Source organism: Mustela nigripes, chromosome X (assembly GCF_022355385.1).
Source record: "Mustela nigripes isolate SB6536 chromosome X, MUSNIG.SB6536, whole genome shotgun sequence".
Classification (NCBI taxonomy): Eukaryota; Metazoa; Chordata; class Mammalia; order Carnivora; family Mustelidae; genus Mustela; species Mustela nigripes.
In genome coordinates this window covers 1206612-1224061 of record NC_081575.1, presented here as the reverse complement: position 1 = coordinate 1224061, position 17450 = coordinate 1206612, and the positions used below count along the sequence as shown (strand labels likewise).

The 17450-nt window shown below is 55.8% G+C and overlaps 1 protein-coding gene across 1 annotated transcript; it reads left to right on the top strand.

Moving 5' to 3' along the window:
- Positions 1-618: 618 nt before the first annotated feature.
- On the top strand, positions 619-6610 carry FAM50A (family with sequence similarity 50 member A). Its single transcript, XM_059385355.1, has 13 exons — positions 619-847; positions 1966-2050; positions 2151-2250; positions 2502-2647; positions 4548-4624; positions 4700-4766; positions 4887-4948; positions 5238-5314; positions 5580-5634; positions 5837-5885; positions 5986-6056; positions 6183-6293; positions 6385-6610. The coding sequence occupies exons 1-13, from the start codon at positions 737-739 to the stop codon at positions 6391-6393; spliced, it is 1020 nt and encodes a 339-aa protein (XP_059241338.1). The 5' UTR covers positions 619-736; the 3' UTR covers positions 6394-6610.
- The last annotated feature ends 10840 nt before the right edge of the window (positions 6611-17450 follow it).

The window sequence follows — 17450 nt, the reverse complement described above, 5'->3', positions numbered from 1 at the left end:
CTTGGGCTGTTCCATTCTATCAGTTTCAGACTTCGGTTTAGCTCTACTCCGGATAGGTGTGAAAGGTGACTGCCTTCATCAGGGAGTTAGCTCCTGAACCAAAGAGCCACATGCAGGCAAATTAGTGCTGACCTGTAACCCCTTGGGGTCAGTGTGGGGAAATAGGGGGAAGGGGGTCTGGCCTAGGGTGGGGGTGGAAGTGCAGGGGCCAGGGTCCTTGTCTCTAAGTCGAGGAGGCAGAGGGCACTCGGGCCCAGGTTCATGGCCAGTCTTGGGTGGGGGAGTCAAGAGGAAGGAGTGGGAACCAGCATGGCACAGGGGCGCTGGAGTGGGGTGTGGGTCTGGCCTTAGGCTGGGCTCAACATTAAGGAAGTGGAGGGTCTTGGTGGCCCAGGTTTGGGGTCAGCAGGATGAAGGCGAACTGGGGAGCCAGTCTCGGGCCAGGGGTTAACGTGGAGGAATTGATGGGGGAGCCAAGGAAGCCAGGGACCCATCCAGCCTTCGGAGCCGGCGGGGCGGGGCAGGCCGGGCGGGGCCGGGCGGGGGCGGGGAGGCCGGGCGGGGGCGGGCCGGGGCGGGGCGAGGCGATCACGCGTTCCCTGGTGCCCGACGTCACCGCGCGGGCGTCAGCTGACTGCTCGGCTGCTGCCGTTTGCAGCCGTTGAGACTCCACCAGGCCGCTGTCGCTGTTACCGCCGTTGCCGCCGCCGCCGCCGCCGCCGCCGCCGCCGCCGCCATGGCTCAATACAAGGGCGCCGCGAGCGAAGCGGGCCGCGCCATGCACCTGATGAAGAAGAGGGAGAAGCAGCGCGAGCAGATGGAGCAGATGAAGCAGCGGATCGCGGAGGTGCGGGCCAGGCCAGGGCGACTCGGAGCACGCGCGCCACCCGCCGCCCCGGCCTCCCCGCGAAACCCGCGGCACGCGGGACGCAGAGCCCCGGTGGCGAGCCGTGGCGGGACCCCTGCTCGCCCACCTCTGGCGACGGGCGCAAGCGGTCCGGCGACAGTGTGCTCATCTGTAAAATGTGCCCAGGAGGCTGAGACGAGCTAAGCCTGTGACAAGCCTCCGGGAGTGCGAAGCCGTAGTCAGGGGTTGCGTTGGTGGCATTTGGGCTCCCCTCCTGTACACTGCATCTTTGCCCTGGCCCCCCAGGCTCTGGGAACGAGGCCTGCGCCCTGATCCAGTGGATGCCAGGGAGGTCAGGTCCCATGGGCCCTGGCCAGTCCACTGGCTACTGAGCCTCATAACAGAGCCCTTTGCCCCGGGCCCAAGGCAGGGTTCACCGTCTGGGCTTTAGTGGGTGGCTGGTGGCGGCGGGCTCTCAGGAAGCAAGTGTTCCTCTGCTTGGGCCTTTTGGGGAGACTCGTCTGAAGAGCAGGCTGTCTTCGGTACTGGGGCAAGCCAGCGCACGGAAGCAGCTGCACGCCAAGGCCCGCCTCGACCTTACTTCCCCCTGGTGGCCCAGCCATGCTGTCGCAGTGTGGACTTGCATTCTTCCGCTGGCCCCCTCCTTTACAGGCCACCAGCCAGAGAGGGACCTGTGTGGTACCAAGTGGGGCGGGGCTGGGATGCAGTGAGGTCTCATGAGGGAGCAACATTGCTCAGCGGGGGCACTCTTCACTCGCTCCTGTCACCTCTGGCTTGGGTCTCCACCTTCAGCTTCAAGGCTGGGTAGGAAAGACACCAAAGGGAGGTGGAGCCTGTGACCCCAGGCCACTGAGGGAGCTCTGGTCCCCAGCAGGAGACATGGAGGGGCCGCAACAGCACACCCCACTTAGCATCCTCAGCACTGGAAGTGCCCCCCAGAGCCCTGGGGACCCTTCCAGTAACCAAGGAAAGAGGAAATATCTTCCCCGAGGTCACATCACCGTGAGTCCAGAGGCAGACCTGGGGCGAGAACCCAGGCCCCCGCTTCCACAGCGGGGTGGCGGCTGGCCCTCACCGCTCCCCTCGCGCCCCAACAGGAGAACATCATGAAATCGAACATCGACAAGAAGTTCTCCGCTCACTACGACGCCGTGGAGGCGGAGCTCAAGTCTAGCACCGTTGGTGAGTGACCCTCGTGTGGGCCACCCTCTCCTGGCCCCAGACGCCTGCTGCCTTGCTGACTGTGGTGCCTGACCCTTGCTCGTCTTGCCGCCCCTCCCAGGTCTCGTGACCCTGAATGACATGAAGGCCAAGCAGGAGGCCCTGGTGAAGGAGAGGGAGAAGCAGCTGGCAAAGAAAGAGCAGTCGAAGGAGCTGCAGCTGTGGGTTTCGGCCCCACCGGCCACGGGCCTCCCCTCCTGGCACAGCTCGGGGCGGGCCGGGCCCTTTGCCCCTCCATGGCTAGGGTGGGGCAAGAGGGAAGCCTGCCCAGGGGCGGGAGGTGCCCCGGGCTGGTAACCAGCCCCGGCCCATGCCATGGAGGCCCCACACGGAGCACAGGCGGGCGGCTCTGGGGCAGAGAAGGAGCCTCGGGGTGGGGCCGTGCGGCCTGAGGGCGCCTGTGCCCCGGCAGGAAGCTGGAGAAGCTGCGAGAGAAGGAGCGCAAGCAGGAGGCCAAGCGCAAGATCTCCAGCCTGTCCTTCACCCTGGATGAAGAGGAGGAGGCGGGCGACGAGGAGGAGGAGGCGGCCGCGTACGAGGAGGAGCTGGAGAGGGAAGGTAAAGGCTGCTTGCAGGGCCCGGGCTCTGGCATGAAGCGCGCCCGCCACCAGCCTCGACGGCCGCTCGGTTTGCGGTCCTGCAGCTCGCGCGTCGGGCCGGCTCCGAGGGCCGAGTCTGCAGGGCTGTGTCGGGGAGGGGCAGAGGCATGCGCGCGGCTCTGGGCAGGGGCCTGAGGTCCTTGGTGTAAGAGGCGGCCGCCCGTCCAGGAGCCTTCGGGAGCTGCCCTTCCCAAGCGCCGCGAAGCGTGGACTCGCGGAGGTCGTGAGCCTGCTCGTGTCTGTGCTGCTCGGTGGCCAGCGAGCGCGCAGCTCATGTGAGCAGGACACCAAATTGTCGATTTTGTTCGATCAATTTCAGGGTAAACTGACGCAGCCACAGACATTCGGGGGCTACTGATTGGACAGTAGAGGTCTCCGCCAAGGGACAGAGGGGTGTCGGGCTGTTCGGGAAGGCTGGGTAGCAAGGCGGAAACCAGTGTGGGGCCCCCGTGTGCCTCCACCGAGGCAGACAGATAGGGGCAGGGCCTTGGAGTCCCATAGGTCTGTAGGTGCCCTGCTGAAGGGCCTGGGGCCACCTCAGGACTGGGGTAAGCGCCCAGTGGTGGGGACGGTTGAGATGGGCCTAGGATGTGGAGAATTTCATGAGCAACCCGAGGGACTCGGGGTTGTGGAGAGATGGATAGAGTCAAGCGCTGAGTGTGCCCGGAAGCCGAGCTGGCAGGAGGGGACACGTGAAGGCCTGGGAGTCTGGGACGGTGGTCCCGGGCTGCTTTGGAAAGTGTGGTGGCAGGGAACTGAGGCAGGGCACAGCAGGGCACGGCGGGGTGCGGTGTGGCCACAGGCCCAGTCTCCTGGCCTGGACGGGAGTGGCTGGCACGGTCGGGAGGAAAAGTCTGCGCCCCCTGGGGTCTCGTGTGCTCCCTGTGCAGCGGTGAGGCACCGGAGAGGACCTCAGTGGCACTTATCAGTAGTAAGTGTGGAGGGACACACGGTAGCATCACGACCTGTGCATCTGTGTGGCAGGGACCACTGTTTGGGACAGCATCGGGACCTGGGGGAAGGCTATTAACATCCCTGTGGGTTGTGAGGGCTTCCTCCATCCCCCCACCCCCGTGGTTCGGTTTTGTGGGCCCTGCAATGGGGCACTAGTGTGGGATTCTCTGGGTGATTGTAATGGGCAGGCAGGCCCTGCCGCGGCAGGCTGGAGTGTATGCTTGTCCGTCAGGGCCCCAGTTTTCCAAAAGGGCTCTTAGGGGTCTGTGAGACCCTTTTAGGGGGTCTGCAAGCTCAGAAACATTTTCCTGGTTGTGCTAAAGCATTCTGGGCCTCCCGAGCCTGCAGCGTGATAATGTCATCACCGCAATGGCTCACAGCGCGCGGCCTTCCTGCTGCTGAGCCTTCAGTGTCACTCAGGCTTCATCTCAAGTTCGGTGACTGTCAGTGGTTATCGCCCCGCAGATGCGAGCCCTCCGGGGTCCTCCGTGACTGGTGACAGTGCTCACGGGCACCACACACCCACCGTGCTTGTTTTTCACGTCCTCGCTGTGGAGACCAAGTTGAGTCCCAGCTGCGGGCGAGCCGGGCCCGAGTGCAGCGGGCCTTTCCCTCTCCCTGCTCCCTACGGCTCCAGTGTGGGCCCTGTGGGACCCGGGGCTTCGGTTTGCTCGCTTCTTTTGGTGCTGCACAGGCTGGCCCTAATGCCCTAAGTCCCCCGGGGCACTTCAGGCCGCAGCTGACGGGGCAAGCCCCTGGTCCCCAACCTTCTGTCCAGCTGCTGGTGGTGGAGACTGACGTCAGGGCCTGTGGGCAAGGCTCGGGCTCCCTAGTGTTGTCAGGTGGTGCCAGAGGTTCTGGGAAGCCCCTGATGCCACGGACGCCCGTGTTTGCTTCTGCTGCAGAGGTCACCACAAAGAAGAGGAAACTGGGGAAGAACCCTGATGTGGACACCAGCTTCCTACCTGACCGAGACCGCGAGGTAAAAGTCGCCTGCCCCTTGACTCGGCCCCCCTAGTGGCCTGGGGCTTCCCTCCTTCACCCGTGTCCTCCCCAGGAAGAGGAGAACCGGCTCCGGGAAGAGCTGCGGCAGGAGTGGGAGGCCAAGCAGGAGAAGATCAAGAGTGAGGCCTGCTGAGCGGGATGGTGATGGGGAGCCGGCCCTGCTGCTGCCGCGGGGCTTCGGGGCAGCGCCCCTAGCTCCCGGGAGCTGGCGGAGGCCAAGGGCCAATTCTGCTTCTCAGGTGAGGAGATCGAAATCACCTTCAGTTACTGGGACGGCTCTGGGCACCGGCGGACGGTGAAGGTAGGCGGTGTGGGCCGTGCAGCCTGCTCCCCGGGCTCCTGCGGCCCAGCCTCCCTCGTTCAAGCCTGGCCCTAGCATTTCACAGGTCCTTTTCCTGTGAGTGGTCCCTGAGGACCCTGGAGGGGGCAGGCCAGCGGCCCTGGACCCTCGTCGGGGGGAGCCAGGGCCTCCAGGGTCCTTGGCCGGGCCTTCCAGGCCACTGCCTTCTTGAGGGCCCCTGCCCAGGCTGCCGCGTTCTGTCCCCTGCCGCTTGCTCTCCTGGATGGTGGCGTTTGGGCCGCTCCTGCAGATGAAAAAGGGCAACACAATGCAGCAGTTCCTGCAGAAGGCACTGGAGATCCTGCGCAAAGACTTCAGCGAGCTCAGGTGCGGGTGTGCGGGTGGGGCTGAGCGCGGGTGGTAGGAGCACTGTGGCCTCCCGGCCCCGGTTCTGGAGAACTAAGGGGTGGCCGGGTCCCCTGGTGGGAGGGCGGCCTGCTGGGCACGGGGATCCTGAGAGAGTGGTGCCGAGGTGGGGGTGGAGGACGGCGGGCGCTGGTCCCTGGCTCACTGTCTGGCCCCGGCTCTGGCTCCGTGGCCCTACTCGGGTGGCCGCTGCCACCAGCTCACAGCCCCTGCCTGCGTCCGGCAGGTCGGCGGGGGTGGAGCAGCTCATGTACATCAAGGAGGACTTGATCATACCCCACGTGAGGCTCTTCTCTTCCTCGGAGGCCCCGGGTGGGGGCGGGCAGCGTGGGGTCGGGGGGCTTTGGAGTGTCTGGGGGCTTCTTGAGAGGGGCCCCCGTCCCAGCCCGGGTCATTGGCTCAATCCAGCAGGGCCTGTGGGCAGGTGGGCGGGAGCAGCTGAGATGGATGTTTCTAGCCATGCTTTCCGCTCTCCGCTCCTAGCACCACAGCTTCTACGACTTCATTGTCACCAAGGCACGAGGGAAGAGTGGTAAGTGCGCCGCCTTCCGCGTGGGATCCCCAGGCCTCCCTCGGCCCCTATAGCCCCGGAGCAGCCGCGTGATGGTCTCGGATGGCTGCGTTCTCTGCAGGGCCGCTCTTTAACTTTGACGTTCACGATGACGTGCGGCTGCTCAGTGATGCCACCGTGGAGAAGGATGAGGTGCGGGGCTGCAGCGGCGCGGGGCGGGGGAGGAACAGTGGCAGAAAGGAGAGCTCGGGGTGGGGGGCGCCCCCTCTCCCGCCGGCGGCCCAGAGCCACAGGGCCCTGTCCGTGCGCCCCCCTCAGTCCCATGCAGGCAAGGTGGTGCTGCGGAGCTGGTACGAGAAGAACAAGCACATTTTTCCCGCCAGCCGCTGGGAGCCCTACGACCCCGAGAAGAAGTGGGACAAGTACACGGTGAGCAGCCCCCTCCCCACAGGGGGCCTTGAGCTGGGGGAGGGGAGCCAGCCGGCCCTCAGCCCGCTCAGTCCTCTTGTTCTCACCCCAGATCCGGTGAACGGTGAACCGTGGTGCTGAGCGCCATGGCTCCTCCAGCTCCAGCTGTCCTCTGCCCCCTCCCGGGGTCTCCAGGACTCCAGGCGCCCCCCCACCCCCTCCCCACTTCCTCAGCCCTGACCTGACTGACTAGGGAAGGGAGCAGGGAGCTGGCGACCCCTGCCACTGGTGGTGTCACTTTTATGAGAAATAAATGCGCACGGCAGAGTTGTTTTAAACATTGCTTATGGAGGTAAAATTCACCATTTTGATCATTTGATTGGGGGGTACTTAGTTCACTCACAGTGTTGTGCGACCATCATCTCTGTCTATGTCCAGATCATTTCTGTCGTACCCCCGCCAAGGAGACCCCGTGCCCATTCACAGCCTCTCCCCCAGCCCCTGGTACCCCCTTGTCTGCTTTCTGTCTGTATGGATTTGCCTATTCTGGAAGTTCCACATAAATGAAATCATGCACTGTTTCTGGTCTTCGTATCTGGCTAGAGAGCACGTGTTTGTCTGCTGGGGGCGGGAGCATGGGAGTCTGCCTAAGGGGGGTGTTCGCAACCCGCCGGGGCCTGGGCAGGCACTGCCATTGGAGCCAACCCACTCTCTTCAGGACACCTATGTGACATCGTGGTTGTCTGTGGTGAGTGGGAGGGGTCCTCCCTTCCCCCAGGCCTTTGGGCTCCTCTTCTGTCTCCTTCCTGCCCATTCCATAGGGGATGCGGCTGTCCTGTGGCTCGCGGCCCCCCTGCACCCATACCACAGCTCTGGAAACCCACCTTTGCCCTCCTGGAGCTGCGCCCTTCCCAGCCTGTCTGCCCGGTGCCTGCGCGGGAAGGCCGCTGCGGGTGCCCCATGTTGTCATGGCTCCGAGGGGGGAGGTCTAGCTTGGGGCTGGTGCTCCTGCTCCCCACCCTTGCTTCAGCAGCCAGATCCCCCAGTTCCCTTCGGGTAAGCTGAGGCAGGCAAGTCCCATTCTAGAAGGCTGAGAAAGACAACCTGATTACTCCCTGCTTCCATTCTTCCTCTCGCCTAAACCAGAGCAGAGGGAATGGGCAGCCCCTGGATGACAGCATCCCAGGTCTGGGTCTGGCCCCCCGCTTTGGCAAACAGATGGAACAGTGGGGGACCCCACAAGGGACGGAAGCTCCTGTGCCCTCCTCCCCCCATGGGCAGAGCCCTGTGTCCCCTTCAGATGCAGCATGGGTGATCCTGGCCGGCAACCAGGAGCTCTCCCTCGGCCTTCCCGGCCCTGTGTCTGGGCAGAGCCATCTGGTGTCGTTTGGAGGAGGGACCCAGAGAGCCTGGACATGAGCACCTCCGTGGCACAGCAGGGAATGGGTCGCCAAGCCTGACCCCTGGTCCTGGTTGTGGGGGACAAGTCTGAGGACCTCAATGGGGCCTTTTGTTTGGCACTGGGAACCCTGGAGAGGGGATCATCTGGCATTCTGCACCAGAAGAGTATGCTTCTCAAGGAAAGGGAGCCCCTCTCAGCTGGCTTACCCAGTTGAAATGGTTGCCAGGGGAACTGCGTTTGACCCCATAGCTTCTGGAAAACAAGCTCCATAAGGCCGGGTCTTGGATCCTGGCAGGGAAGGACCTGGCTCGGAAGCACTGTAAATCTACGGGGGTTGGGTCAGGATCCAGGGGCAGGGGTGTGGGGACTGTAAGGGGAGGAGACCCACTTCCTTCCGAGCCAGGCCAGTGAAGGGACATAGCCTTGGTGGGGGCGGGGGCTGAGAGAGGCGCCCCCTTGCCTAAGTAGGGGTGGTGGGTGTCTGGCCTCAGGTTTGGTGGGCACAAGCCAGAGTTCCTGTGGGGACGGGCTGGGCTAGCGCCGGGTACCCTCTTCCCGGGACTTTGGCCCCATACAAATGTGGAGCTCAGAGGGCAGGCTGCAGACAGAAGCTGGGAAGCCGTCAGACTCGGGGACCACGTGAAGTCACGGAACTTGGCGAACGGTCACCAACACTTCTGGGGAGCAGTGGGGCCGGCGCTGCGCCAGGCCTCATTCCTGGGCTGTGGGGGTGCGGTGGGGGCTGAGCAAGCACGCGGGTGGGTGTGAGCAGCAGACGGAGACGACACACGAACAAGCAACGTGCAGAGGGGCCTCTCTGAGGCCCCGGCGCGGTGGCTGACAAGGGTGACAAGCGACAACCCCAAATGGAGGGTAGAGTGCTCCAGAGGGTCAGCGAGTGTGAAGACGCCGCAGGCAGGTCCGCGGAAGGCGCTGGAGGGCAGAGAGGAAGGCCAGGGCTGTGAGCTGGAGGGGTGGATGCTGGATCTTTTCTCGTTTACCTTGACCGGTTCTGCAGAAGCCAGGATTCCGCCTGGTTCACATGGCAGCAGCCCCGGTGGCAGCAGCCCGGGTGGTGGTGGAGACACCCTGTGCCTGGCAGCCCTCCCTGCCCAGTTCCCGCAGTGCCTCGGGCAGAGAAGCGTCTCCCTGTATCTGTGCAGGCAGGGCCTCCTTATTCTTTCCTTTTAAAGCAGCAGAATTAATTTTCCAGACATTTTGCAACCCCCCCGCCCCCAAGCCCAGGACATCATCACTCGCCCCCAGGACACATGCAACCCGAGAGAGAACATGTGTTCTCCCAATGTAGGGTTTTGCTTAATTTTTAAAGACTTTTTTTAAAAAGGTACTTTTATTTTCTTTTCTTTAAAGATTTTATTTATTTATTTGACAGACAGAGATCACAATTAGGCAGAGAGGCAGGCACAGAATGAGATGGAAGCAGGCCCCCTACTGATCGATCCCAGGACCCTGAGACCATGACCCGAGCAGAAGGCAGAGGCTTTAACCCACTGAGCCCTCCAGGCACCCCTAAAGACTTATTTTTTATTCTAGAGAGAGAGAGAGTGAGTGAGAGGGAGAGGAGAGCGAGACTCCTCAGTCAGATTCAGGACCCTGAGATCATGACCGGAGCTGAAATCAAAAGTCAGATCCTTATTGGACCGGGCTACCCAGGTGCTCCTTTACTGAATTTTCAAAAAACATTTTCAACTGAGGGCAAATTCACATAACAAAAATAACCACTAACCGTTTAAAAAAAGTACATTTCAAAGTGGTGTTTACTATGTTCAGTATTGTGCGACTGTCACCCCTATCTGGTTCCAGAACCTTCCCATCACCTCAAAGTGAGACCCTGTGCCCACTCAAAGGTCTCTCTTCAATCCCTCCCCCCAGCTCCTGACAACCACTCATCTAGTTTCCGGTCATGTGCACTTGAGTCTTTTGGGAATGTCACATAAACGAAATTGTACAACTGAAGAGCTATGTAGATAGACCGACCTTTCATGCTCATGGACTGGCGGGCTCAGTAGAATTGGGGCGTGGGTATTGGGTCTGTGCTGCCGTGTAATGTCAGTGAGGAGGGGGCCATGCAGGCCTATATGCCAAGATGTGGGGAGCTTGGGCCATGTTAGAATCAAGCACCATGATGACTCCCTTCCCCAGTGATCTAGAATTCAGTGCAATCCCTGTCCAAAACCCCAGCCCACTTTTTTGTGTAAAAATTGACCAGCTCACCCTCAAAGTGTGTAGACATGCAAAGGACCTAGAAATCCAAAAACAGTTTCAAAGAAGAAGAGCAAAGTCAGACACCTGATTTCCAAACCTACTATGAAGCCACAGTAATCCAGGCTGCGTAGTATGAGCACGAGGACAGGTGCATAGGGGCTGGCACAGAATCAGGGTCCGGGAAGAAATGTTTGCATTGGAGGTTAAGAGACGACGCTGGAGCAGTCGGTTATCTGCACGGAAAAAGTACACTTAAACCCTGCTGTCAGGGATTGACTTGCGTCCCCAGAAAGAAATGTCGCGGTTCTCCCCCAGGACCCTCGAATGCGACCTGGTTTGGAGACGGGGTTTTTACAGACGGAATCAAGATGAGTTGTGCTGGAGGAGAATGGACCCTAATCCGAGACAACTGGTGTCCTTGTAAGATGCAGCGGTGGCCCTCGCGGAGGCAGGAGGCAGCGGGCCCGTGGTGGCGGGAGGAGTGGCGCCCACCAGCCAGGGCAGGGCAAGGACTCTGGCGACCGCAGCCACTGGAAGACTCAAGGAAAGATCAGCCCCCAGAGCCTTGGGAGCGGGAGGACCGCCCTGCCCGCACCTGGATTCCTGCCTTCTGGCCTGGGAGTGGGGAGGGGAGTAAATGTCTCTTGTTTTAAATCCCTCTGTATGTGGTACTTCTTTGGGCAGCCCCAGGACAATCACCTTGTTTTGACCATACAGAGAAATGAACTTGACAGCTTACAGATCGAAAAGTAAAAGCCCAAATTGAGAAAACAAAAAACATCTATTAAAACACAGGAGAAAATCTTTGTGACCTTGCACGAAGCAAAGTTTGGGCAGGATACAAAAATCATTAATCATAAAAGGAAAAAAATTAATAAATTGGACTTCATAATAATGTAAGCTTTTGCTCTTGGAAAGATGCTACTATGAAAATAAAAAGACAAGCCACTGGCTTGGAGACAAAAACAGAAATACCTTATGACAAAGGGCTTGTCTCTGGAATATGGAGAGTGTATATAAACTCCTGCAAGTCAAGAAACATGAGAAAGACATCTTACCCTTTCCAAAATGGGCACAAGATTTGAATAGACATGTCACACAAGATGATGTAAGAATGGCACGGGGCGCCTGGGTGGCGCAGTTGGTTAAGCAACTGCCTTTGGCTCAGGTCATGATCCTGGAGTCCCGGGATCGAGTCCCACATCGGGCTCCCAGCTCCACGGGGAGTCTGCTTCTCCCTCTGAACGTCTCCCCTCTCATGGTCTCGCTCACTGTCTCTCTCTCTCTCTCTCTCTCAAATAAATAAATAAAATCTTAAAAAAAAAAAAAGAATGGCAAAGGGGGGGGTACCTGGGTGGTTAAGTCAGTTGAGCATCTGCCTCTGCTCAGCTGGGAGCCTGTTTCCCCTCTATCTGCCTGCTTGTGATCTCTCTCTGTCAAATAAATAAAATCTTAAAAAAAGAGAAAAGAATGGTAAAAGCAGGGCACCTGGGTGGTTCAGTCGGTTAAACCTCTGCCTCCAGCTCGGGTCATGATCTCGGGATGTCCTGGGTTCGAGCCCCGCGCCTGCGGCCAGCAGGCTCCCTGCTCAGTGGGAAGTCTGCTTCTCCCTTTGCCCTTCCCCTTGCTCAGGCTTGCTCTCTCCTTCTCTCTTTCTCTCGAATAAATACTTAAAAAAAAGAATGACAAAAGCATATGAGATGTTCACCATCATCATGGGGACAGAGACCATGACACTAGCCACGCAGGAATGGGTGGCAGCCACTGGCTGTAGAGGGAACTTGGAGGGGCCTCTGGGCTGATGGGAAGGTCTATATCTTGACCCAAGGGTGGTTACACAGAGGTATGTATTTGTTAAACTCGAACTGTACAGTTAAAATGCAGATCGTACCCCAATAAAGCTCATTTTAAAGGGAAAAAAGAAAACAGAGGCAACTGATGGGATTGGTTACCTACAGGAGAGAGGGAACGAACCAGGTGGTCGGGGCGCAGGAGGAGGGACAATCCCCAGGTGTATCTTCTTCCTTTTTAAAAAAGATTTTATTTATTTATTTGGCAGACAGAGAGACAGCGAGAGAGGGAACACAAGCAAGGAGAGTGGCAGAGGGAGAAGCGGCTTCCCGCCGAGCAGAGAGCCCGATGAAGGGCTGCATCCCAGGACCCTGGGATCATGGTCTGAGCCAAAGGCAGAGGCTTAACGACTGAACCACCCAGGCGCCCCTGCCCTGGATGTTCCTTTTTGTATAGTTTTGACTTCTGGACACATGTTGCTACTTTATATCCTCAAAGAATAAAAAGAGAATGGAGGGAAAAGCTAAAATTAAATGCAAAGAGAAACGATCCCAAGAGTTTTTCAAATGGATAACATGACCATCGTAAAGGGGAATGTACAATTTACATACAGCATTGTACGTTACATCCTCAGTCTTAAGCCGGAAGACAGCAGACAGCAGGATCCTGCAAGTAAATCCTGGACTCCTTAGTAGGTTAATTCCTGGGGCTGTAGCGCAGCTGTTGGGAAAGTGCTGTCTGTGGGAGATGCAGCAAATGATGATGCCGGGAGCGGGTCTCTCCCACTCATGGAGAAGGGACCCCAGTATAGACCAGGGAAAGGCTAGGAACTTGTACTGTGGAATTGGAATGAGAAGTATCAGTATGTCCTCCGGATTTACATACATGTATATATTTGTGTGTATGTGCATATTCATGTATGTGTATAAACACAAGTATAATTAGAAATGTATACGTACATACAGAGAGCGGGAGACAGAGAGACCTCCTCGCTCTGCCCGCTGAAAATGCCCCAGTGGCAATGAGCACACATCACCCCTATATCTTGGATTCTAAATGTTACTCTCCTTAAAGGAACCAGGGCTCCTTGGAAGGATTAGGGGGAGGAAAGGACAAGAAGCCAAAAGTCCTAAGCTACTTAAAGAATGATGGGGCCGTGGCTAGCACAGAAGCCAGCCTCAAGAAGGCACCAAAGTGGACACAAAATGGATAACTAACGATAACAGACTATAATTCATTGAATAAAGTCAAGATCCGCCAGTCCACACTGCTGGTGAATTCACAGAGAAACAGAGGAGCTCTTCTCGAGCGCAGGATGCTGACAGATACATGGAGGAGGGATCGTGGAGGAAGAAAATCCCTCCTGCAGGCATCAGAGTAACCAGTGACGCAGGCAAAAATTCCCAATGATTGATGACATGTTGATGAGGAACAGAATATTCACCTAGTTTCAAAAAATCTTCCTACAAATGACTTTTTTTTTCTTTTTAAGATATTTTATTTATTGGGGCACCTGGGTGGCTCAGTGGGTTAAGCTTCTGCCTTCAGCTCAGGTCATGATCCCAGGATCCCAGGATCCCAGGATCAAGCCCCACGTCAGGCTCCTTGCTCAGAGGGGGGAGCCTGCTACTCCTTCCACTCCTCTTGCTGCTCATACTTTCTCTCTCTCTCTCTCTCTCTCATGAATAAATAAAACCTTTAAAATTATTTATTTATTTATTTGAGAGAGAGAGAGAGAGAGAGATAGATCAGAAGGAGGCAGAGAGGCAGGTAGAGAGAGAGAGAGGGACAAGCAGACTCCCTGTTCGGCAGGGAGCCTAATGTGGGGCTCGATCCCAGGACCCTGAGATCATGACCTGAGCCAAAGGCAGAAGCTTAACCCACTGAGCCACTCAGGTGCCCCTACAAATGACTTCTTTTTTCTAAGTCAGCTCTACACCCAACGTGGGGCTTGAACTCATAATCCCAAGACCAAGAGTTGCACACTCTACTGACTGAGCCAGCCAGTTGGTAACCCCCTCCCCTACAAACGTCTTTATGACAGAGGGACAAATAGTTAACTGTCCACTTGAGAGACTAGCAGTCCCCCACCTTATCCAAGCGCTCCAAGCAAACGTTACAGGGACAAGGCAGAGAGGCCTGGAGAGGGCCCAGCCCCCTGGAACAGAGAGCGTGGTTCTCCTCGCAACAGCGCGCAGCCTGGATCTCATCATGAGAAAACACCACACAAACCCAGACTGAAGGACATTCTACCAAATGCCTGGCCTGCCCTCCTCAAAAATGTCCAGGCAAAGCAGAGGTATGTTCCAGATTAAAGGGGAATAAAGAGAAGTGATGACTAAATGCAACGTGGGAAAATGCAACGTGGGAACGTAAATGGGGTCCTGGATCAAAGGAAACACTGATGTTTCTGCTGCTTCAGTGTAAGAAGGTATGCGAGTTACATTGTAATTTTACTGTGGCAAAATACAGAATGAAAAACCCCGGGGTAAAGGGGTGAGCTGTATGCAACTTAGTTTGCTGTAGTTCAGAAACATATTATTTTTTATGTAAAGTAAGTGTTGCATACAGTATACACACACACCTAGGAGAGAGGTGGGGGAGGGCGGGAGCGAATGAGCGAGAAAAGCAAATGGGGCAAAATATGAACTCTGGGCAAATTAGGGTCAAGGGCACATGACAGCTCTTCAAACTGTTCTTACAACTTTTCTGTAAGTCTGAAATAATTCCAAATTATAAAATGAAAAGGAATGTCACCACTCCCAGCGAACATTTAACTGAAGGGTCTAGCCATGATGATTAGGCAACAAAAGAAAATAAAAGGCATCTAGAGTGGAAAGGAAGAAGTAAAACTATATTTTCAAACGACATCATCTCATATCTGCAAAATCCCAACACATCCCCTAAGAACCTATTAGAGGTAACGAACGAGTTCAGCAAAGTTGCAGGACAAAAGAGCATGACAAAAATCAAGTGTATTTCTATAACCTAGCAATAAATAATCCATACTGAAATTAAGAAAAGAATTCCATTTACGATTAGCGTCAGGAAGAAGAAAACATTTAGGAATAAATCTAACAAAAGAAGTGCAAGGCTGGTACACTGAAAGCTACAAAAACTACTGAAAACTACAAAATGTGATTGAAAGAAATTAAAGAAGATCCAAATACACAGGAAAACATCTGTTTAGTCAGGGTTCTTCAGAGAAACATAGCAGGACACACACATAGAGGATCTATTTTGAGGAATTAGCTCATGCAGTTGCGGGGGCAGGCAAGCAGGCTGGAGACTCCGGCTTTTTAATAAAAAAAACAAAGAGGATTAACAGTTCCCAGTTTCAAAATTTAGTACAGAACTATAGTGATCAAGACAGTGTGATGTCAGCATAAAGACAGACATATAGATTATGTATTTTTTAAAAGATTTTATTTATTTATTTATTTGACAGACAGAGATCACAAGTAGGCAGAGAGGCAGGCAGAGAGAGAGAGAGAGAGAGGAAGCAGGCTCCCCGCTGAGCAGAGAGCCCGATGTGGGGCTCGATCCCAGGACCCTGAGATCATGACCCGAGCCGAAGGCAGAGGCTTTAACCCGCTGAGCCACCCAGATGCCCCCTGGCCAACCCTTAACTGATCTTTTCTTTCTAGCCATCCTAGCGGGTGTGAAATGATATCTCATTTTGATTCGCATTTTCCTGATGACTAACAATGTTGAGCATCTTTTCATAAGTTTCTTGGCCCTTTGTAGATCTGTGACATACAAAGCAATTGGATATGTCTATTCTGTTCTTTGCCCATTTTTCAGTTGGGTTTTTGTTGTGTTGTGTTGTTGTGTTGTTGTCAAGTTGTAGGAGTTCCTTATATATTCTGGATATTAATCCCTTATGATCTGCAAATATTTTCTCTCATTCTCTGGGTTCTCGCTTCACCTTTTTTTTTTTTTTTTAAAAATTTTTTTTATTTTACCAAAGCAACAAAACCGAGCGAGGGAACACAAACAGGGGGAGAGGGTGAGGGAGAAGCAGGCTTCCCACTGAGCAGGGAGACTGATGCAGAGCTCGATCCCAGGGTCCTGGGATCATGACCCAAGCCACAGGCAGCTGCTTAACGGCTGAGCCACCCAGGCACCCCATCTGTCTTCACTTTCTTGATAGTGTCCTTAAATGCCCCAAAGTTTTAAAATTTGATGACATCTAACTTATCCTTCATTTGTTGCTTTTGTTTTGTTGTCCTATCTAAGTTGTAAACAACTTCCAAGGTCACGAAGATTTATTCCTATGCTTTGTTCTAAGAGTTTTACAGTTTTCACTCTTAAATTCAGGTCTCTGGGGGTGCCTGAGTGGCTCAGTCAGTGAAGCATCTGCCTTCGGCTCAGGTCCCGGGGTCCCGGGGTCCTGGGATTGAGTCCCACATTGGGCTCCCTGCTCAGCGGGGAGCCTGCCTCTCCCTCTGCAGCTGCCTCTGCTTGACGAGGTTATTCTTTCCCCACTGGATGGTCATGGCTCCCTCATCAAAAATTAATTGATGAGGGGCACCTGGGTGGCTCAGTTGGTTAAGCCGCTGCCTTCGGCTCAGGTCATGATCTCAGGGTCCTGGGATCGAGCCCCGCATCGGGCTCTCTGCTCAGGAGGGAGCCTGCTTCCCTTCTTCTCTCTCTGCCTGCCTCTCTGCCTACCTGTGATGTCTGTCTGTTAAATAAATAAAATCTTTTTAAAAAAGGGTTGGCCAGAATGTGGAGAAATTGGAACCCTCATACATTGCTGATGGGAATTTAAAAAATGGTGCAGCTACTTTGGAAAGCTCTTTGGCCCCTTTTCTCAAAATGTTAAAAATAGAGTTACCATGTGACCTAGAAATCCCACTCGTAGGTGGAAGGGAAATGAAATTGTGTTCCCATAAACACCTGCACACAAATATTCCTAACAGCATTATTCACAATTGCCAAAAGATAGAAACAACCTAGATGCCCACCAACTGATAAATAAAATGTGATATATCCATGCAATGGAATATTATTTGGCCCTAAAAAGAGAGGAAGTTCATCATGGATGAACCTGGAAAACATTATGGTAAAGTTAAAAAACCCAGACCCAAAAGACACAAGCATATTGTATGAGTCCTTTCACATGAGGTGTCCCTATTCAGAAAGTAGATTAGTGGTTACCAGGGGCTGGATGGGGGGCGGGAATGACGCTTTAGGAGTATGGGGGTTTCCTTTGGGGGGTGACAAAATGTCCTGGAATTTGATAGTGCAGATTGTCGCACAACTTTGTGTATATAGAACAAGTCACCAAGTGTTAACACTTTAAATGAGTGACTTATGTGATAGATCCATTCTATCTCAATAAAGCTGTCTAAAAAGAAAAAGGAAACAGAAAGCAGGGGAATGAAGCCCCCAGATTCAGGGTGGCTGGGGTCGGCTGGTTGAGGGGTCAGGTGTAAAGGGCTGACAGCCTCCGGTCCCGGCGCTGGCCACTTGCCTGGTATTGGCCGCGCCCTCCGGGGTATGGTCCTCGGGGGCGACGGTGTCCCGAGTAAGGACCGCACCGTCCTCCGCCGGTGCGCGCCTGACAGGTGGACACGGGGGCGGCCGCGCACCTGCAGCAGGTGGCCCGGGACGCGCCTCGGGGCGCCCGGGCGGGGCGGGGTCTGTGCGCGGCGGCGGCGCGCGGGGCCCGAGGGGGTGTGGCGCGGGCGCGCACGGGTCCCAGGGTTGCGGGAGGCTGCGGGCGGGGAGGTGGGGGAGAGGCGCGTCTCGCG